This window comes from Ranitomeya variabilis, chromosome 5 (assembly GCF_051348905.1).
Source record: "Ranitomeya variabilis isolate aRanVar5 chromosome 5, aRanVar5.hap1, whole genome shotgun sequence".
In the NCBI taxonomy this organism is placed as follows: domain Eukaryota; kingdom Metazoa; phylum Chordata; class Amphibia; order Anura; family Dendrobatidae; genus Ranitomeya; species Ranitomeya variabilis.
Genome location: NC_135236.1, coordinates 598,697,695 through 598,720,460, shown reverse-complemented (window position 1 = coordinate 598,720,460; position 22,766 = coordinate 598,697,695). Strand labels below are relative to the sequence as shown.

The 22,766-nt window shown below is 45.2% G+C and overlaps 1 protein-coding gene across 1 annotated transcript in view; it reads right to left on the bottom strand.

Annotated features, from left to right (window-relative positions):
• The window catches only part of LOC143776553 (ankyrin repeat and KH domain-containing protein 1-like), a 196,800-nt gene that overhangs the window by 83,570 nt on the left and 90,464 nt on the right, over positions 1 to 22,766 (bottom strand). The window contains exons 5-7 of the mRNA XM_077266025.1: positions 19,482 to 19,629; positions 19,170 to 19,403; positions 2,934 to 3,028 (exon numbers count right to left, since the gene is read on the bottom strand). Of these exons, the coding sequence (XP_077122140.1) occupies positions 2,934 to 3,028; positions 19,170 to 19,403; positions 19,482 to 19,629 (477 nt within the window). The remainder of the gene's footprint in view (positions 1 to 2,933; positions 3,029 to 19,169; positions 19,404 to 19,481; positions 19,630 to 22,766) is intronic.

Here is a 22,766-nt window from a genome sequence, read left to right as displayed (position 1 = left end):
TTTAACACCACTGGTACAAACTGTGTAGACTAGAGCTGGGCCAAGTGCGGACTATGGGCCACATCTGGAGCGCGGACCAAGACAACTGAAGGTGAAACAGTGGCCCATGAGCCGCACCATACCCTTAACGGCCACCGCCTGCTTTCACTGCTATACGCATGCTCAGGATGTAGAGGGCCGCGTGGGAACAGCAGCAAGGGGAAGCTTTTCTTTATTTATAGGTATTTGGGGTGTTTGTATGTATAAAGGGGGCTCCCACTGTATATAGGAGGCTGTGAATGGAGCATTGGCTATACATAAGCACTCCGGCTCCATTCACACTTGGAACTTTGGGACCTGATTCTTTGGTGACAACTGCTAAAGGCCCCGTCTCACATAGCGATTTACCAACGATCACGACCAGCGATACGACCTGGCCGTGATCGTTGGTAAGGCTACTTTCACACTAGCGTCGGGAACAACCCGTCGCTGCGCGTCGGGCCGACGTTCCCGACGCTAGTGTGGTCTCCGCCGCACAACGGGGGCAGCGGATGCATATTTCCCACGCATCCGCTGCCCCATTGTGATGTGCGGGGAAGTGCGGGGAGGTGGGGGCGGAGTTCCGACTGCGCATGCGCGGTCGGAAAAAGCGGACCGTCGGGAGCAAAAAACGTTACATGTAACGTTTTTTTCTCCCGACGGACCGCTACCATACGCCCAAACGCCGCCAAACGCATTCACCGTTTGGAAATGCGTCGCAAATGCGTCGCAAATGCGTCGCTAATGTTACTCTATGACGAAACAACGTATCCAGCAAAAACTTTTGCTGGATGCGGCGTTTCGCAAAAACTACGCATTTGCGACGTATTGCAGTTAACGCTAGTGTGAAACTAGCCTAAGTCGTTGTGTGGTCGCTGGGGAGCTGTCACACAGACAGCTCTCTCCAGCGACCAACTATCAGGGGAACGACTTCGGCATCGTTGAAACTGTCTTCAACGATGCCGAAGTCCCCCCGCAGCACCCGGGTAACCAGGGTAAACATCGGGTTACTAAGCGCAGGGCCGCGCTTAGTAACCCAATGTTTACCCTGGTTACCAAAAAAAATAAACAGTACATACTCACCATCTGATGTCCGTCAGGTCCCTTGCCGTCTGCTTCCTGCTCTGACTGAGTGCCGCCGTACAGTGAGAGCAGAGCGCAGCGGTGACGTCACTGCTGTGCTGTGCTCTCACTGTACGGCGGCACTCAGTCAGAGCAGGAAGCAGACGGCAAGGGACCTGACGGACATCAGATGGTGAGTATGTACTGTTTGGTTTTTTTGGTAACCAGGGTAAACATCGGGTTACTAAGCGCGGCCCTGCGCTTAGTAACCCGATGTTTACCCTGGTTACCAGTGAAGACATCGCTGGATCGGTGTCACACACACCGATTCAGCGATGTCAGCGGGACCTCAACGACCAAAAAAAGGTCCAGGCCATTCCGACACGACCAGCGATCTCGCAGCAGGGGCCTGGTCGCTGGTACGTGTCACACATAGCGAGATCGCTACTGAGGTCGCTGTTGCGTCACAAAACTTGTGACTTAGCAGCGATCTCGCTAGCGATCTCGCTATGTGAGACGGGGCCTTAAGAACCCTGCCACTCCAAAGATAACACATTTATAGCCTACCCACTGTGCAACGCGCCATCTCACAACATCTAATTATCTCCTGTTGAATTCAGGTTTTTCAAACACATTATAGCCAATGAGATGGTTTAATTCACCCAACTTAAAGTCTGTGGGGCCATAGCATGTGTATTACAGTCCGCTGACCTGTGTATCAAATCCTATAATGTTCTGGGCGCTGCCAGAGGATGAAGGATGTTCAAAGTACGGTAAAGACTTTACTGTATTACACGTTTCGGAGTTGATCCAGATAATGTATCTGAGGAAATTGAATCAACTCTGAAACGCGCAACACAATAAAAACTCTTCGGCTATGTGCACACGTCCGGAAAGTATGCAGAATTTTCCTGAGAAAATCCTGAGGTTTTCCGCAGGAATTCTGCACGTGTTTTTGTCGCGTTTTTATTGCGGATTTTGCGTGTTTTTTGTGCGGATTTTTTGCGTTTTTTCCCGGAGGTTCCCAATGCAATAATATAGTGGGAAACCGCTTAAAATCCGCAAAATTAATGAACATGCTGCGTATTTTTCCGCATGCGTTTTTTTTTGCAGAAAAAAAACACAACATGTGCACAAAAATTGCAGAAACCATTAAAAACGATGGGATGCTTAATGTATGCGTTTAAGCATTTTTGCAGCGGAAAGCCGCCAAAAAAATCATGCAAAAAATGCGAAAAATCAGCGAATAATCTGGAATGTGTACACATACCCTAAATCTACCCAACTTTGACATCCTTCATCCACTTGCAGCACCTGGAATACCCCACAAGCTTTTTACGACTCTCAAACCTTCATTTCAGTTCTGGCAGTATATGCCAAGGAACAAGCGGTCGGAACTGCGTCTCTAATGGACTCACGCCATTTCCAATGTTGTACCTGCTATGCACAGCCCCCTCAGGTAAGCAATGCATGATCTGGTATTGAAACTAGAACACAGATTTAAAAAAAGAGCGCTTTCCAGATTTTAACACAGTCTGGGTATCTAATCCTAACAGGCGTGATACAGTGAGCTGTGCAATGCCAACTTATAAAACTGGCGCTGCCAGCTGTCAACATGTATTACTTTGTAATCAGCAAAACATCTCTGCTCTGTAAGGCTGGGTTCACATTACGTTTCCCCAGTCTGTTAGACGGACTGCGTTACACCGCGGCATAACGGGGTGTAATGCAGTCAGTTAACGCCGCCATTAAGCCCTATGTCGGACGCATAGCTAGCGCACGCCCAAAATGTAAAGTGTTTTGATGATCCTTTAAGTAAATAAGGTGTATGATACAAGTGCCTAAGTGCATACCATGCAGGCCTCCATTAAGGCAGTGTGCATCTCATCAGTTTTATGCTCTTGATCAGCACCAGCATCCAACAAAAAACGAACCATCTCTAGATGACCTATGGAGGAAGGGGAAAAAAAATAAATAAAAAGTTAAATTTAGGATTTAAAAAAACAAAAGCAGGTACTAGGGCTCGCTCACACTGCAGTATAACATGGCCGAGTGTTATCTGATGTTTTTTGGGGCAGAGGAGATCTGTGATTATTTTGTCATGGCGATTTGGCATAAGAAAAACAATTGCAGCATGCCGTGAATAACAAAAGGGTTGAATCAGAAAAAATAGGGGTATCCACATGTCAAATGACAATCTAATTAAACCAAGTGGTACCTACACCTATTTAACCATTTTAATGGACATAGTAATAGTTCAGTAAAAAAATTGCATGAAAATCCGATGAAAAAAAATGTACTCAAGAACCAAATATATAAAAAACAAATTTTATTAGAGAAAAAAACAAAAAAACAACATGACACAAAAATTTGATAAGAATTAAAAAGTGGGAAACCAAAAAGCGGCATAAGAACCCACCATGCCCCTGCAGGCGTTTAGCACCCAGAGGTAATTACTTGCACATCGTTATTAGCTATCTGCTTTTAGAATCCTTTTAGGTTCTGATATACTTTGCAGTAATGTTTATAGATTTGCTATGTGCATCCCATTGGGCTATCTAGGCTTTTTTGTAGTGCCTCTTTACAACATGGTGGGTTCTTATGCCGCTTTTTGGTTTCCCACTTTTTAATGCTTATCAGGTTTTTGTAATTTTTGTGTCATGTTGTTTTTTTGTTTTTTTCTCTAATAAAATTTGTTTTTTATATATTTGGTTCTTGAGCATGCCGTGAATGTAACAGAGCATCAGGTGACATGTCCCATACAAGTCTATGGGTGAATGTGAATCTAGTGAATGTCATCCGAGTGCAGTGCGATTACTGAGACCGCCGGCAATGGAGAAGATGGAGAAATTACTTTCTGCGTCCTTGCACCTGAGCGGCGATTCTCTTATGCGAGACACTCGGAGCACAGCGCACTGACACTTGGCTCCCGCTCGCTGCACAGTTTGAGCTGAGGGTCATTTGCGTATAGTACCCGATCCTCTCACACGACTGACACTCGCCAGTGTGAGCGCACCCTCAACAGAATGCCTCTATACATGTTACAAAAGAGCGCACCACATCTAGCGCTTTGGCTGTTATTTCCAGGTCTCTGACCTGGACACACAAAGGGCTTGAAACGTCACACAAAGGCCACATCACGTAGCTGCTCTTTCTCCCCTCACTCACCCCCTGGTGTCTTGATTTCACTGCATACCGGTGCATCCAGCGTTGTTCCATCTTCCACCATTCTGCCTGTGAGACTAAGGCTACTTTCACACATCCATCGGTACGTGGCCGTCGCAAACCGTCGGCCTGACGGACGTTGTGCTAAATTTAGCACAACATGGGCAGCGGATGCAGTTTTACAACGCATCCGCTGCCCATTGGGAGCGGGGAGGCGGGGCGAAGTTTCGGCAGCGCATGCGTGGTCGAAAATGGCGGACACGACGCACAAAAAACACGTTACATTTAACTTTTTTTGTGCGTCGCGTCCGCCAAAACATGACGGATCCATCGCTAATACAAGTCTATGGGCAAAAAATGCATCCTGCAAGCACATTTGCAGGATCCGTTTTTTACCCATACCGACGGATTGCAACGGAAGCAAAATGACGGAAGTGTGAAAGTAGCCTTAAGGTTTATCACCATTCTAAAGAAATAATTTGTCTGGAGGACAATTCATACACTAAACATTGAAATTGTAACACCATGAAAGAAAAGTTGTGAAATTATATAACTCACATGATCGATAGCCATATTAATGATATGAAAATGAAAAATAAAAAAGGAAACATTTTTCAAAATTTCAAATTATTCAGTATGAACCATGAGTGCAGAAAGCAAAACTGCATGACTTTGCAATGGCTGACCTAGCCTGCATGGCCTAACCGAACTACCATGCCTGGAGCATCTCCCCATCGAGCACATCTGGGATGTCATTGGTCAGCAACTGTAAAGAGCGCTGCCAGCAGCAGATCTTGATTTGTCCAAATGCATTCAGTGTAGCAGAACATTCCTCAGCCAGCCATTAATAAACACATTAACCCCTTAATGACCAGGTCAAATTATTCAAATCTGACATGAGTCACTTTATATGGCAATAACTCTGGGGTGTTTCAGCATATCGATGATTTTGAGACTATTTTTATGACATTTTAATGTTATGGTAAAATTTAGTTTGAGATGTTTTGAGTTTATAAAAATAATCAGAATTTTGTAAAAATTTGCAGTTTTCAAACTTTGAATGACTATCCCTTTAATCTCCCCATCTGCTTCTCACCTTTTATCTCTATCCTCCTCTTTCGACCTCTTGCAGCATACTAACTCTCCAACGCATGAAGATGGAAACTCCCTCGACTTGGTCTTCTCCCGGCTTTTCTCAGTGGACAATTTCACAAACTCCCCTCTCCAGCTCTCTGACCACAACCTTCTTTCATTCTCTATCAAGAATTGCCATCCCACTCAGGTCACCCCCACTTTCCACACTTAGAAAAATATAGGCCATTAACACCCAGAAACTTATGAAGAACCTGCAGTCCTCATTGGCCCTAATCTCCTCCATCTCATGTCCTGATTCTGCTCTGAAGCATTACAATGAAACCCTGCAAAGTGCCCTGAACGAAGCTGCACCTCCTATACATAGAACAACTCAGCACAGACGGCAACAACCGTGGCACACGCTGCAAACACGTTTCCTGCAGCGGTGCTCCGAACGTCTGTGGAGAAAATCTAATCTACCCGAAGATTTCATCCATTATAAGTTCATGCTAAAAACATACAACTCTGCCCTTCACCTCTCCAAACAAACCTATTTCAACACCCTCATCACCTCACTGTCAAATAACCCTAAACGTCTGACACTTTCCAGTCCCTACTCAACCCAAGAGAGCAGGCCCCAACCACGGATCTCCGCGCTGACGATCTGGCTAATTACTTCAAAGAAAAATATTGACCACATTCGACAGGAAATCATCTCCCAATCTCTTCATACCATGCACTGTCCTCCCTCCCCCACTGCATCTAGTTCACTCTCTGACTTTGAACCAGTTACAGAAGAAGAAGTAATCAGGCTCCTTGCATCTTCTCGCCCGACCACTTGCACCAGTGACCCCATCCCATCACATCTGCTCCAGTCCCTTTCCCCGGCTGTCACCTAACAAAAATATTCAACCTTTCTCTCACTTCCGGTATTTTTCCCTCCTCATTTAAGCATGCCATCATACATCCATTACTTAAAAAACCATCCCTCGACCAAAACTGTGTGGCTAACTATAGACCTATCTCTAATCTTCCCTTCATCTCCAAACTCCTCGAACGCCTGGTCCACTCCCGTCTTACCCGCTATCTCTCAGATAACTCTTCTCAGCGCTCTTCAATCTGGCTTCCGCTCTTTACACTCTACTGAAACTGCCCTCATTAAAGTCTCTAATGACCTACTAACAGCTAAATCTAATGGTCACTACTCCATGCTAATTCTCTTGGATCTCTCCGCAGCATTCGATACTGTGGATCATCAGCTCCTCCTCACTATGCTCCGCTCCATCCGCCTCAAGGACACCGTTCTCTCCTGGTTCTCCTCCTATCTCTCTCTGACCGATCCTTCACTGTATCCTTTGCTGGTTCCTCCTCCTCTCACCTTCCCCTTACTGTTGGGGTTCCTCAAGGATTAGTCCTAGGCCCCCTCCTCTTCTCTTTGTATACTGCCCCTATTGGACAAACAATTAGTAGATTTGGTTTCCAGTACCATCTCTATGCGGACGACACCCAATTATACACCTCTTCTCCTGTTATCACGCCGACCTTTTTAGAAAACACCAGTGATTGTCTTACCGCTGTCTCTAACATCATGTCCTCCCTCTATCTGAAACTGAACCTGTCAAAAACTGAACTCCTCGTGTTCTCTCCCTCTACTAACCTACCTTTGCCTGACATTGCCATCTCCGTGTGCGGTTCCACCATTACTCCAAAGCAACATGCCCGGTGCCTTGGGGTCATCCTTGATTCCGAGCATTCATTCACCCCCCACATCCGATCACTGGCTCGCTCTTCTTATCTGCATCTCAAAAACATTTCTAGAATTCGCCCTTTTCTTACTTTCGACTCTGCAAAAACTTACTGTTTCTGTTATTCATTCTCGTCTGGACTATTGTAACTCTCTACTAATCGGCCTCCCTCTTACCAAACTCTCCCCGCTCCAATCTGTCCTGAATGCTACTGCCAGGATCATATTCCTCACCAACCGTTACACCGATGCCTCTACTTTGTGCCAGTCATTACACTGGCTACCCATCCACTCCAGAATCCAGTACAAAACTACTACCCTCATCCACAAAGCACTCCATAGCTCAGCACCACCCTACATCTCCTCTCTGGTCTCAGTCTACCACCCTACCCGTGCCCTCCGCTCCGCTAATGACCTCAGGTTAGCATCCTCAATAATCAGAACCTCCCACTCCCGTCTCCAAGACTTTACACGTGCTGCGCCGATTCTTTGGAATGCACTACCTAGGTTAATACGATTAATCCCCAATCCCCACAGTTTTAAGTGTGCCCTAAAAACTCATTTGTTCAAATTGGCCTACCGCCTCAACGCATTAACCTAATTATCCCTGTGTGGCCTATAAAAAAAACAAAAAAAAAAACAAAACAAAAAAAACCCATAATCAGGTTCCTCGCATCATGTTCTCATACACTTTATGCAGTTAATAGCCCTCTGTGTCTGTACTGCTACACACTTAGGCAGTTATCTGGTTCATGCAGCTTTACATGAACACCTCTCGTGTCCCCCCTCTTCCTCATAGTTTGTAAGCTTGCGAGCAGGGCCCTCATTCCTCCTGGTATCTATTTTGAACTGTGATTTCTGTTATGCTGTAATGTCTATTGTCTGTACAAGTCCCCTCTATAATTTGTAAAGCGCTGCGGAATATGTTGGCGCTATATAAATAAAAATTATTATTATTAATCTAGATAGTCATACCTCTCATAATAGTTAAACAACATTTACTTCATGTCAGCATTACATGACCTCCATTTGTAAAATGTTCTCTTGATAGAATGTGAGAAGATTTAAAATGAAAGCATTCATTTTATTCAAGGAAGTTTATAAATAAATTAAAAAAAAAAAAACAACTTTTTAGAGACCTATTCAGTTTCAAAAAGTGACTTTGGGGAACTAACAGTATGTGTGTGAATGAATATATATATATATATATATATATATACATATATACATATATACATATATATATATATATATATATATATATATATACATATATACATATACATACACACACACACACACACACACACACACACACACTGCTCAAAGTAGTAAGGGGAACACTAAATCCCACATCCTGGATCTGAATTAAATATTCCAGTTGTAAATATTTATTCATTACATAGTGGAATGTGTCAATAACAATAAAACCTAAAAATGATCAATGTAAATCCCAAATAATATCCCACGGAGGTCTGGAGTTGGAATGATGCTCAAATTCAAAGTGGAAAATGTATAATCTCCCTACAACACTTGGGCATGCTCCTGATGAGGCGGCGGATGGTGTCCTGAGGGATCTCGTCCCAGCATCCGCCAACTCCTGTGATGCAACGTGACATTGGTGGATGGTGCGAGACATGATGTCCCAGATGTGTTCAATCGGATTCAGGTCTGGAGAACAGGCGGGCCAGTCCATAGCTTCAACGCCTTCATCTTGCAGGAACTGCTGACACTCCAGCCACATGAGGTCTGGCATTGTCCTGAGGAACTCAGTGCCAACCGCACCAGCATATGGTCTCACAAGGGGTCTGAGGATCTCATCTCGGTACCTAATGGTAGTCAGGCTACCTCTGGCGAGCACATGGAGGGCTGTGCGGCCCTCCAAAGAAATGCCACTGTCATGGTATGTACTTTTGCCCTGTCCTGTATTTGATGTATGTAACGGTTCTCTTTTTTCTATAAGCTGTAATTTATGTATTTTCTTGTGCTGGGAGTTCACCTGTAACAATGTCTCCTTCCCCCAATACTTGCAGCCCTAAGCTATAATGTAATTAAGCTTTGTCAACACCTCTAGTGGAATAGCCATTCTTCCTCACAGCAGGTGGCTAGTCAAATGTACATACTACATAGACTAAGCGGAGCCGACCAGAGTAGAATCTTCTGGTGGACCCAACCATTGAATAGAAGGTGTGACCCCTACCCCCCTTCATGGGCGGATCCCAGGAGCTCAGACAATCCATTCTTATTTTGAGATGAGATGTGAGTTGATTCTAAAAGGAGAAGGAGTGGGGATTCTTAGCTGAGGCAAGACCCCACGTCCATCTGTGACTGCGGAAGCGAACGGGGCGAGACTTGAGCTGAGGACATACAGTGGGGCAAAAAAGTATTTAGTCATTCAGCAATAGTGCAAGTTCCACCACTTAAAAAGATGAGAGGCGTCTGTAATTTACATCCTAGGTAGACCTCAACTATGGGAGACAAACTGAGAAAAAAAAAATCCAGAAAATCACATTGTGTTTTTTTAGCATTTTATTTGCATATTATGGTGGAAAATAAGTATTTGGTCAGACACAAACAATCAAGATTTCTGGCTCTCACAGACCTGTAACTTCTTTAAGAGTCTCCTCTTTCCTCCACTCATTACCTGTAGTAATGGCACCTGTTTAAGCTTGTTATCAGTATAAAAAGACACCTGTGCACACCCTCAAACAGTCTGACTCCAAACTCCACTATGGTGAAGACCAAAGAGCTGTCAAAGGACACCAGAAACAAAATTGTAGCCCTGCACCAGGCTGGGAAGACTGAATCTGCAATAGCCAACCAGCTTGGAGTGAAGAAATCAACAGTGGGAGCAATAATTAGAAAATGGAAGACATTCAAGACCACTGATAATCTCCCTCGATCTGGGGCTCCACGCAAAATCACACCCCGTGGGGTCAGAATGATCACAAGAACGGTGAGCAAAAATCCCAGAACCACGCGGGGGGACCTAGTGAATGAACTGCAGAGAGCTGGGACCAATGTAACAAGGCCTACCATAAGTAACACACTACGACACCATGGACTCAGATCCTGCAGTGCCAGACGTGTCCCACTGCTTAAGCCAGTACATGTCCGGGCCCGTCTGAAGTTTGCTAGAGAGCATTTGGATGATCCAGAGGAGTTTTGGGAGAATGTCCTATGGTCTGATGAAACCAAACTGGAACTGTTTGGTAGAAACACAACTTGTCGTGTTTGGAGGAAAAAGAATACTGAGTTGCATCCATCAAACACCATACCTACTGTAAAGCATGGTGGTGGAAACATCATGCTTTGGGGCTGTTTCTCTGCAAAGGGGCCAGGACGACTGATCCGGGTACATGAAAGAATGAATGGGGCCATGTATCGTGAGATTTTGAGTGCAAACCTCCTTCCATCAGCAAGGGCATTGAAGATGAAACGTGGCTGGGTCTTTCAACATGACAATGATCCAAAGCACACCGCCAGGGCAACGAAGGAGTGGCTTCATAAGAAGCATTTCAAGGTCCTGGAGTGGCCTAGCCAGTCTCCAGATCTCAACCCTATAGAAAACCTTGGGAGGGAGTTGAAAGTCCGTGTTGCCAAGCGAAAAGCCAAAAACATCACTGCTCTAGAGGAGATCTGCATGGAGGAATGGGCCAACATACCAACAACAGTGTGTGGCAACCTTGTGAAGACTTACAGAAAACGTTTGACCTCTGTCATTGCCAACAAAGGATATATTACAAAGTATTGAGATGAAATTATGTTTCTGACCAAATACTTATTTTCCACCATAATATGCAAATAAAATGATAAAAAAAACAGACAATGTGATTTTCTGGATTTTTTTTTTCTCAGTTTGTCTCCCATAGTTGAGGTCTACCTATGATGTAAATTACAGACGCCTCTCATCTTTTTAAGTGGTGGAACTTGCACTATTGCTGAATGACTAAATACTTTTTTGCCCCACTGTATCTCGTCGTTCGTGAGATTGTTTTGGGATCTGTTGGACTCGTGGAAGGACTATTGTTTCGTTTATCGGGTGCGGGATTACTGGAAAGCACCTCCAGATCTGTTTCTTTACTTGGACTTATTGTGGACTTCTCGTGAACTTGAAGGACATTATGGATATTTGATGTTGTATGCTCCCTGCTTTAATAAATCTCGTTGGATCGTCCCTCGGCCTGTTGTCCCTTCCTGCTCTGCCGTACACCCAGTCACAGCCACCTCACGTCATTACTGACCCACTGCCAAACCGGTCATGCTGAAGGATGTTGCAGGCAGCACATCGCTCTCCATGGCATCTCCAGACTCGGTCACGTCTGTCACATGTGCTCAGTGTGAACCTGCTTTCATCTGTGAAGAGCACAGGGCGCTAGCGGCAAATCTGCCAATTCTGGTTCTCTGTGGAAAATGCCAAGCATCCTGCACGGTGGTGGACTGTGAGCACAACCCCCATCCGTGGACGTCGGGCACTCAGACCATCCTCATGGAGTCAGTTTATAACGGTTTGTTCAGACACATGCACATTTGTGACCTGCTGGAGGTCATTTTGCAGGGCTCTGGCAGGGCTCCTCCTTGCACAAAGGCTGAGGTAGCGGTCCTGCTGCTGGGTTGTTGCCCTCCTACGGCCCCCTCTATGACTCCTGGTGTACTGGCCTGTCTCCACGTAGCGCCTCTGGACACTACGCTGACAGACACAGCAAACCTTCTTGTCAAAGCTCGCATTGATGTGCCACTTGTGTGGGTTGTAGAGTTCGTCTCATGCTACCACGAGTGTGAAAGCACATCCAACATTCAAAAGTGACCAAAACATCAGCCAGAAAGTATTGGTACTGAGATGTGGTCTGTGGTCCCTACCTGCAGAACCACTCCTTTATTGAGTGTGTCTTGATAATTGCCAATAATATTTATCTGTTGTCTATTCTATTTGCACAACAGCATGTGAAATTGATTGTCAAACAGTGTTGTTTCCTAAGTGGACAGATTGATTTCACAGAAGTTTGATTTACCAGGAGTTATATTCTGTTTAAGTGTTCCCTGTAATTTTTTTGAGGTACAAAAATATACTACTACGATAGATAGATAGATAGATAGAGCCCGGCCACGTAGTATATTGCCCAGCCACGTAGTATATTGCACAGCGACGGAGTATACAGCACAGAGCCACATAGTATACAGACTTAAAATAAAAAATAAACATATACTCACCTTCCGAAGGCCCGTTGAAGTCCTGGCGTCTGTGTGCGACGCTCTGGTGACCGCTCCATGCAAGCAGCAGGTTCCGGTGCCAAGGAAGGTATGCGAGAAGGACCTGTGATTACCTCGCGGTCACATGACCATGACATCATGGCAGGTCCTTCTCGCATACCATCCTTGCCACCAGAACCTGCCGCTTGCATGGAGCGGTCACCGGAGCGTCACGAGGAGCGGGAAAGGCGGCGGAAGGTGAGTATATAATGATTTTTTTTTTTTTTAACATTAGATCTTTTTACTATTGATGCTGCATAGGCAGCATCAATAGTAATAATTTGGTCACACAGGGTTAATAGCAGCATTAACAGTGCGTTACATCGCGGCATAGCGCGGTCCGTTACCACTGCCATTAACCCTGTGTGAGCGCTTAGTGGAGGGGATTATGGAGCGGGCGCTGACTGCGGGGAGTAAGGAGCGGCCATTTTGCCGCCGGACTGTGCCCGTCGCTGATTGGTAGCGGCAAAACAGCCACGACCAATCAGCGACTTGGATTTCCATGACAGACAGAGGCCGCGACCAATGAATATCCATGACAGACAGACAGACGGAAGTGACCCTTAGACAATTATATAATATATCTCTTACATGCATCGCAGAACCAAATCATCACAGTACACACAACACATAAAAACAGATTACAGACATCACAGAACACACAAGCCTACATCCAAGCACATAATGGTTTGGGTTTTTTTTAGTCTTCAGATTCTGGGGCTCGATCAAGAGGTCCACAAAGCGCCTCCCAGGGACGTTGGCGTGAGCATCAGGGCGGTCGTCATGGATTAAGTACCTTTTTTATTTTTTTTATTTTCCACTTTATGTTGAGGATTTCAATATAATGTTTTTGTTTTTTTTCCTTTTTTAAGAGGCTTCACAGCGTGCTCCTGACTCGGGACAGTGAGGAGGCTGGTCTAGATATCGACCTCCTCATCGATCTAATCCGAGATTGGGAGCCGCTGTGGAACATGGGGGGATCGCAGCCACGCAGATCTTGGCATTACCCGTCGGCTCTGGGAGGAAGTTTGCCACAAAGTTGTGGACCACTGGGAGGACCTTGATGTTCGGGCCCAGAATCGAGTGCGTAAGAATTCACATTTCAGTTATGTTGCTGGATGTAATGTGTTGTATACTAACCAATTTATGCTTTCACTTTACACGGGAAAGTTATGGAGTGGTGGCAGTCACTCCGGGATCGCTTCAAGAAGGAATTCAACAAAGATGCGGGCCCCGAGCAAATATAAATATGCTACAGCCCCGTCATTCCTCCGGTCAACGATGGCAAGCAGAAGGTTAATATTCCCCACCCCATTTACTAAGTAAAAATGTTTACATGTGTAACTTTTTTTTTTGTTTCGGCCAGGGCCAAGCAATAACAATATATTACTTTTTTTTTTCCTTTGTTACACAGCACAGTCTGCAGCACCCAGGAGCCTGCGGAGTTGAAACCTTCTGAAGAGATCCCTCAGGAGACTGCCACCGCAGGCCACTTTGACAGACCCGACCATTCTACACCTTCCCAGCCTTCCCTCACATCTGGTCCCTCGGTCCCATTCACCAGCGCTGGAGCATCGTGGCCAACTTTGCTACATGAAGCTGCTGGTGAGGATATAGCTTTTTCTTTACCCCACCCCTCTGATGCTACCACCTCTAGAACACCTGTGGGTTCTGGGCAGCAGAGCCAGAGGGGTCAGGAAAAGAGCTATGCGCTTGAGTTCTTGCATCTGAATGCAGCCTTCCAGAACTGTCTCAAACTGTGGTCGAAGCAAATGACTGCAGGATTTAACCTCTTCAACAGTATTCTTGAGTTGCACACGCGTCTGGATAGGATGCATTCAGATCCAAGTAAATCACCAAAACACTCCTTTTTCCAGGTAGTACTTGAGCGCATGGACAAGCCATCTCCTGATCAGCAGATAAATGTAATGCAAGCCTGCCAGTTTGCCCTAGGGCATGTTACCTCCCAAGCCCCTCCACGGTAGTTCCTCCAGCACCTATCCCCCCTCCAGCCACTGTCCCTCCTCCCCCTCCTATATAATACCAGGTTCCTGCCCCGAACCAGCATCCTGCCCAGTACCAGTTCCCAACCACATCACCTGCTCCTCCACTACCTGCCCACTACCACCAGTCTCCTTCCACATCCATCATGCCCCAAGCACAACCCTCTTCTCCACCCACCACCTTTTCTGCCTCCCAATCCCTCAACTCCACCCCTCAGCCTTCCAAATTCCCATCCCTACTCCCGGTTTTATGTCCACCCGTTCTCTTTCTTTCTCCACCCCTTCACCTTCTGTTTTACCTTCTGAGCAGTCACCACCACAATCCTCTCTCCACACTCCCACTGTCGAAGTGGTCCAATCTGACAGCCCCTCCAGTATTGTCTCCACCCCACACTACTTGAACTTATAAATATGTTATACAATTTGTAAATAAAAAATAAATATTGGGGTTTAAAATTTTTTGTCTTTAATTTATTTAATTATAAGGTTAAATACTTTGGGTAAAACCCAACCAGGTCCAATACTTTGGGTAAAACAAGGTCGAAGACAAAGCTTTCAAACTACCGTATTTTCCGGCGTACAAGACGACTTTTTAACCCCTAAAAATTGTCCCAAAAGTCGGGGGTCGTCTTATACGCCGGGTACGGCGTGTGCAGGGAGCGATCCTGGATGATTCCCAGGGTCTGAAGGAGAGGAAACTCTCCTTCAGGCCCTGGGATCCATATTCATGTTAAAAATAAAGAATAAAAATAAAAAATATGTATATACTCACCCTTCCGAGAAGCCTGGCTCTCACCGGTGTAAGCATCTGCCTCCGTTCCTAAGAATTGCGAGCGTGAAGGACCTTCGATGACGTCACGGTCAGGTGACTGGTCACATGAGCGGTCACGGACCAATCACAGGCCAGTCACCTGACCGTGACGTCATCGAGGGTCCTTCACGCTCGCAATTCTTAGGAACGGAGGCAGACGCTTACACCGGTGAGAGCCAGGCTTCTCGGAAGGGTGAGTATATACATATTTTTTATTTGTATTCTTTATTTTTAACATGAATATGGATCCCAGGGCCTGAAGGAGAGTCTCCTCTCCTTCAGACCCTGGGAACCACACGCTGTATAAGATGACTGGGCGTATAAGATGACCCCAGTCTTATACAGCGGGCATATCCCAAATTCCATATTTTATATGGAAAAGTTGGGGGTCGTCTTATACACCAGAAAATACGGTAGATCATCCTGCCAGTGTATTCTGCAAATTTGTCCTTCATTCTGGAAACTGGCACAGAACTTCTAAACGTAGTGTCTCGTTTGGGAGCCTCCCATGAGCGTTTTTAAAAAAACGGATGCGTCGTAATCTGTAGTAAAACAGAAAAAAATGGACGAAACGGATGAAAAACTGCAGCGACAGATCCTTTTTTTGCCGGATCAGATCAGATGTGTGAAAAGCAGCCTAAGATGCAGCTTGTCCTAAAGCATCTCCCTGTGAACAAAAACAAAGAGGATGGCAGGCGAACGTCCTCCATGTGCAGGCCGTTCTTTACCATTTTAAGGTGAAAAAGTTTAGTTTAATACTTGAAAAACTGATGCAACCAGGATTATAAAATGGTCTCGCAAACAAAAAATGGTTACAACAGAAAAAAGCAAGGGTTATTTTAATGGATGACCTAAGGTGATTTAAGACCTTTTTGGTGACATCTCCCAAAGCTTGAATCTTGTGACACCTGACAACTTCTGCTAAGCTTGATTATTGCTGTATCTGAGATGACACATTCCCCGTCAGGCTTCAGTCTCCTCTCCGAGCTCAGAGTTATAGAAGCGCTAACACAGAGCAGTACAGGTTCTGTCTCCAACATGACTGCACCTCTTTACTTGCGCTGCAATACGCGCACAGTGACAGCGTTCCCGGACTGCAAATACCTCTGCATATTTTGTGCTTTTGCACTGCATATCTATTACCTTGAGGGCCCTACAGAATCTACAACTAGTGTTGTTTGAAAAAGACTCTTCAAAGAGTTGAAACGTCATGCTTCTTGATTCTGTGCCCTCTAAGTGAAAAATCGTTCTATATGGTGTCACTATTTTACTAATTAAATATCAACTAGCATCACAAACAGAGTGCAGCTGTTTGTCTTTTCATCCAACATGACTGCAGGCATTAAAAACAAAACACAGTAATCACAAGGGGTTGTCCACTTTCAGAAAATCTTCCTCTCAAGGTACAGTTTGCTATAAAATAATCTGAACTTTACGTTTATTCTGCCCTACCACCCAGTAGAAAGAAAAGTGAAAGCAAAAAATGTTACATATAAACAATAGCCCGAGTCGCAATGATCCCAGACGTTTCATTGATCAGTTTCTGCTCCAAATCTTTTCATGTTTTAATTGCTTTAAAAAGAGATTGTTTCTGTTAGAAAATCTTGGCTCACACAACCTCGTCTTCCCTACTCCTGCTTTACTCACCATCCCCAGGTCCAGAGCCTAGTGACACACACACACACACACACACAAATAATAGTAGTGCAGATAAACATAATATCTCAATTCTACAAACACTAGTTACGCATTCGGATTTACAGCTGAAATCCGTACACAAGTCTGTATACTTAAGAATCAAGCTGCTGCCCATAGAAGTTTACAGATGGGGCAGAGGCTGCAGCTTAGAGCATCGCCTAGATACAGTGGGGCAAAAAAGTATTTAGTCATTCAGCAATAGTGCAAGTTCCACCACTTAAAAAGATGAGAGGCGTCTGTAATTTACATCATAGGTAGACCTCAACTATGGGAGACAAACTGAGAAAAAAAAATCCAGAAAATCACATTGTCTGTTTTTTTAATCATTTTATTTGCATATTATGGTAGAAAATAAGTATTTTGTCAGAAACAAAATTTCATCTCAATACTTTGTAATATATCCTTTGTTGGCAATGACAGAGGTCAAACGTTTTCTGTAAGTCTTCACAAGGTTGCCACACACTGTTGTTGGTATGTTGGCCCATTCCTCCATGCAGATCTCCTCTAGAGCAGTGATGTTTTTGGCTTTTCGCTTGGCAACACGGACTTTCAACTCCCTCCAAAGGTTTTCTATAGGGTTGAGATCTGGAGACTGGCTAGGCCACTCCAGGACCTTGAAATGCTTCTTACTAAGCCACTCCTTCGTTGCCCTGGCAGTGTGCTTTGGATCATTGTCATGTTGAAAGACCCAGCCACGTTTCATCTTCAATGCCCTTGCTGATGGAAGGAGGTTTGCACTCAAAATCTCACGATACATGGCCCCATTCATTCTTTCATGTACCCGGATCAGTCATCCTGGACCCTTTGCAGAGAAACAGCCCCAAAGCATGATGTTTCCACCACCATGCTTTACAGTAGGTATGGTGTTTGATGGATGCAACTCAGTATTCTTTTTCCTTCAAACACGACAAGTTGTGTTTCTACCAAACAGTTCCAGTTTGGTTTCATCAGACCATAGGACATTCTCCCAAAACTCCTCTGGATCATCCAAATGCTCTCTAGCAAACTTCAGACGGGCCCGGACATGTACTGGCTTAAGCAGTGGGACACGTCTGGCACTGCAGGATCTGAGTCCATGGTGGCGTAGTGTGTTACTTATGGTAGGCCTTGTTACATTGGTCCCAGCTCTCTGCAGTTCATTCACTAGGTCCCCCCGCGTGGTTCTGGGATTTTTGCTCACCGTTCTGGTGATCATTCTGACCCCACGGGGTGTGATTTTGCGTGGAGCCCCAGATCGAGGGAGATTATCAGTGGTCTTGAATGTCTTCCATTTTCTAATTATTGCTCCCACTGTTGATTTCTTCACTCCAAGCTGGTTGGCTATTGCAGATTCAGTCTTCCCAGCCTGGTGCAGGGCTACAATTTTGTTTCTGGTGTCCTTTGACAGCTCTTTGGTCTTCACCATAGTGGAGTTTGGAGTCAGACTGTTTGAGGGTGTGCACAGGTGTCTTTTTATACTGATAACAAGCTTAAACAGGTGCCATTACTACAGGTAATGAGTGGAGGAAAGAGGAGACTCTTAAAGAAGTTACAGGTCTGTGAGAGCCAGAAATCTTGATTGTTTGTTTCTGACCAAATACTTATTTTCCACCATAATATGCAAATAAAATGATTAAAAAAAACAGACAATGATTTTCTGGATTTTTTTTTCTCAGTTTGTCTCCCATAGTTGAGGTCTACCTAGGATGTAAATTACAGACGCCTCTCATCTTTTTAAGTGGTGGAACTTGCACTATTGCTGAATGACTAAATACTTTTTTGCCCCACTGTATGTGCGTTTCACAGAGAATAGGTTCTCCTCCCCAGTGTCAGGCAAACGTCATCAGCAGTCAGTCATCACCCAGGGAAAATGACAACTAGACTGAATGTGCAAAGGGGCAATTGCTTTATTCCTTGTACATGCAGCCGGCACATTCTGAATTTATGGCTATGCTTCAAATGTATTTGTAACAGAGGCCTTGCTAATAAACAGTCATTTGCACCGAGTGGGGCCATCCCAGAAGCTCCATTCCCCATCTGTGCATGGCAAGAGTTCTTGGCACTGGCACGCCATCAGCTCTGTGAATGGGGCTGGCTGGCTCATTTCTACAGCTAAGCCAGCCCAATTCTTGTGCGGTGACTTAGTCGTTACAGCTATGGGCTGGCATGGCTATAATGCCAAGCCACACACACGAAACACTCCATTGCCAAGCATATAAACTAGAAGGGAAGCTGCTGGAAACTCAAAATATGTTGAAGTAAAGCATACAATATTATGAATTTATATGGATTACTTTTCCAATGGACAACCACCAAGTTCATCATTGCAGACATAGCTAGTGCTTATCTTCTCTTTTATACTAACCTTTATAGCATGCCAACGTCAGTGCACTCTCTTTAAATTCGTTTGAATGAGTATTAATGCCAGCTCCATTATCCAGCAAAATCTTTGCCACCTCAACATGACCAGCACTGGCAGCTTCCATTAAAGCGGTGTGGCCATTTTCATTATGCTCCTCTATATTGGCACCTTCTTCCAACAAAACTTTAATTACGTCCACAAACCCTCCAGCACACGCATAGGTTAACGCTGTATTTCCTAGAAAGAAAAGAATTGTGGCGATGGTAAATGTCAACAATCACTATAACCTAAGTGCCAGAGGCCCGAGTTACCCACCAGTTGAGGAGCGAGCATTGACATCTGCAGAATGCAGGAGGAGAACCTTCACAATATCCACAAATCCGCCACTAGCTGCCGCCATTAAAGGAGTGATGTCATTTTTATTGCCTCGGTCTTCAACATTCGCATGCATCGCAAGTAAAACCTGGAAAACATTTCAAATTATAATCTCTCTGTCGGAAGACTGTACCAGCACAACAAACAAGTCTTCTATTATGTGGCTTGTACTTCGCTGCGCCAATACAGGGTCTCAGAATAACAGACCCCTGCAGTACCTGCCACTGCTCTGCAGCGCTCCGCACAGGCTTACTCAGCCTTCTGCCCAGGTGTAATTCAGTAAGAGGTTGGTCCCCCATACCCATCTCATCCACTTCACATAATAAAAAAAACAAGAGTTGCAATTTACATGTGGTTAACCCTTCACCATAGCCAGTTTGTACATTTGCACTCATTGTTTCCTCCCTCCCCTCTTTTTTAGTGCTGTATATTCAGGGATGGAGAAGGCCCTGACGTAATGAACTGTCTTGTGCCTTCCCTCGCGTGACTCCGGCTGTCTGACAACCAGACCCGCGCTTCTGTAGCTACACAGATTGAAAGCAGTTATTCGATTTTAATAAGCCAGACGTCTGCAGAAACGGCAAAAATAAATAAGCATTTATACATCGAGTTAAGGGGCAGTTCAAGCATCCGTAAATCCCCTAAAGGAACCTGAACCTTCATATGTGCGATTACTTGGCAGTATAAGGTACTGCAGTGTAGAGCGGAAACTAAACTCCTTTGAAGCCCAGCCTGGGTAGAAAGATGGTGGAGATGGGTGCCTTCATTAGTCACCCCGGCTGCACTGCAAACCTGCAGTTTCATCATAAGTAAGGGGGCGAGGGATGGTGATCAGACAAATTGGTGGTCCACCAGCATTGTGCCACTTAACTGCGGCTGTTAGTCAGATGCTGGATAAATCTGCTCCATACACCTGAACTTGAGAAGTGCTGCGAATATTGTGAAGGCCAGTAACATGTACTTAATAGTATGGAGCCTCCTGGTGCTCAAAGTGCATAGCAATGTGCCAGTCCATCTGATAGGTGGGATACGGAAGGTCGAGCATGATCAGTCCATCCTCAGACTGTTCACTGCAACAAAAGCTTAACCTGCATACATTTCGATGCCCAAAGACTAAGACTAAACTTGTGAACTCAGTCCTCGAGTGTCCTTGGGCTAATTTGGACTAATATTTTTCTGTCCATGGAGAGGTGTGAGGGGTCATTTTTTGCATCTAAGGCTACGTTCACATTTGCGTTGTTGGGCGCAGCGTCGGCGACGCAACCAACAACGCATGTACACAACGCAGCGTTTTGCGACGCATGCGTTGTCATAAGATAGTAAAGACCAGGAGTTTTGGCGCAGGGAAAACGCTACAAGTAGCGTCCTCTGCGCCCTGTCTTGTGCGTCAATATGACACATGCGTCGTAAAACGCATTACAACGCATACCGGCACATGTCCATGCGCCCCCCCATGTTAAAGATAGGGGCGCATGACGCATGCGTCGGTATCAGTCGACGACGATGCGCCCAACAACGCAAATGTGAACGTAGCCTAACCTGATGCTTTTATTGATACTATTTTGGGGTAAATAAGACTCTTTAACCCCTCCACCCAAAGCCCGTTTTCACCATCATGACGAGACCAATTTTTTCAATTCTGACCAGTGTCACTTTATGAGGTAATAACTCTGGAACGCTTCAACAGACCCCCAGATTCTGAGAATGTTTTCTAGTGACATATTGTACTTCATGATAGTGGTAACATTTCTTTGATATGACTTAGTTGTTTTTTTTTGTTTTTTTTTAATGCTTTCACAAGGTAAACAGAAAAGATGGATCCCAAAATTTGTTGTGTCATTTCACCTGAGCACACAGATACCCCATATGGGGAGGAAACGACTATTTTGGCGCACAGCAGAGCTCAGAAGGGAATTAGTGCCATGTTGACTTTTTGAATGCAAAATTTGCTGGAATAATTAGCGGACACAATCTCGCGTTTGATGTGCCTAAAATGAGGAGACAAGTAACACCATTTTGGAAAGTAGAATGCTTAGCGAACTTATTTAGATGTGTGGTGAGAACCTTTAACCCCAGGTGCTTTACAGAAGTGTATAATGTTGAAACATTAAAAAAAAAAATAAATAAAATAAAATTCATGGTTTTCCCACAAAGGTTTTTTTTGCCCCAAATTTTGCATTTTCACAAGGGTAAAAGGAGAAAATGGACCCCAAAATGTGTTGTGCAATTTCTCATGAGTACACAGATCCCCCATATGTGGTCGAAAACTACTTTTGAGGCACAGTGCGAAGCTCAGAATGGAAGCGGCGCCATACTGAAGTTCAGATTTAGCAGGACTGGTTTGAAGGAGCCATGTTACATTGGTAGAGCCCCTGAGGTGCCAGACCAGCAAAACCCTTAATAAGTGACCCCAATTTACAAACTACACCTCTTAATGAATTACCGTATATACTTGAGTAAAAGCTGAGATTTTCAGCCCATGTTTTTAGGCTGAAAGTGCCCCTCTAGGCTTATACTCGAGTCATTGTCCCAGGGGGTCGGCGGAGGAGCGGCAGCTGTCACATCATACTCACCCCCACCTGACTCATCTCTGCACGTCCCTGCTTCTCAGATGGTCTTTGGCATCGGCAGCTCATTCCTGTGTTCAGCGGTCACGTGGTACCGCTCATTAAAGTAATGAATATGGACGTGACTCCACTCCCATAGGCGTGGAGCGCATATTCATTACTTTAATGAGCAGCACCATGTGACCGCTGAACACAGGAACAAGCTGCCGACATGCGCCGGAGACCATCAGAGAAGAAGAGACCGCGTCAAGAGGGGTGAGTATGATGGAGGAGGGTGAGCCATGCGATATTCACCTGTCCTTGTTCCACTGGCAGCGCTGTGTCTTCTGCGTCCTCTGGCTGCGACGTCCAGGTCAGAGGGCACGATGACGTGTTTAGTGCGCGTCCTCTGCCTGAACAGTCACTGCAGAGACCCGGAAGACACAGCGGCACTCGGCGGTGGAACGGGGACAGGTGAATATCGCAAGGTCCGGAGCCAGTGGCGACTCCGGCCCCTGGTTCCCATAGCGCGCCAGTGTCCCTGCCTGCTCAGGACACCGGCACTCGGCTCCCAGCAATGAGGGGTGAGTATGTCTTTTTTCATTTTTTTTTTTTTTTTTTTAATCACAGCAGCATATGGGGCATATTATGCTATGGAGCATCTTATTGGGCCATCACC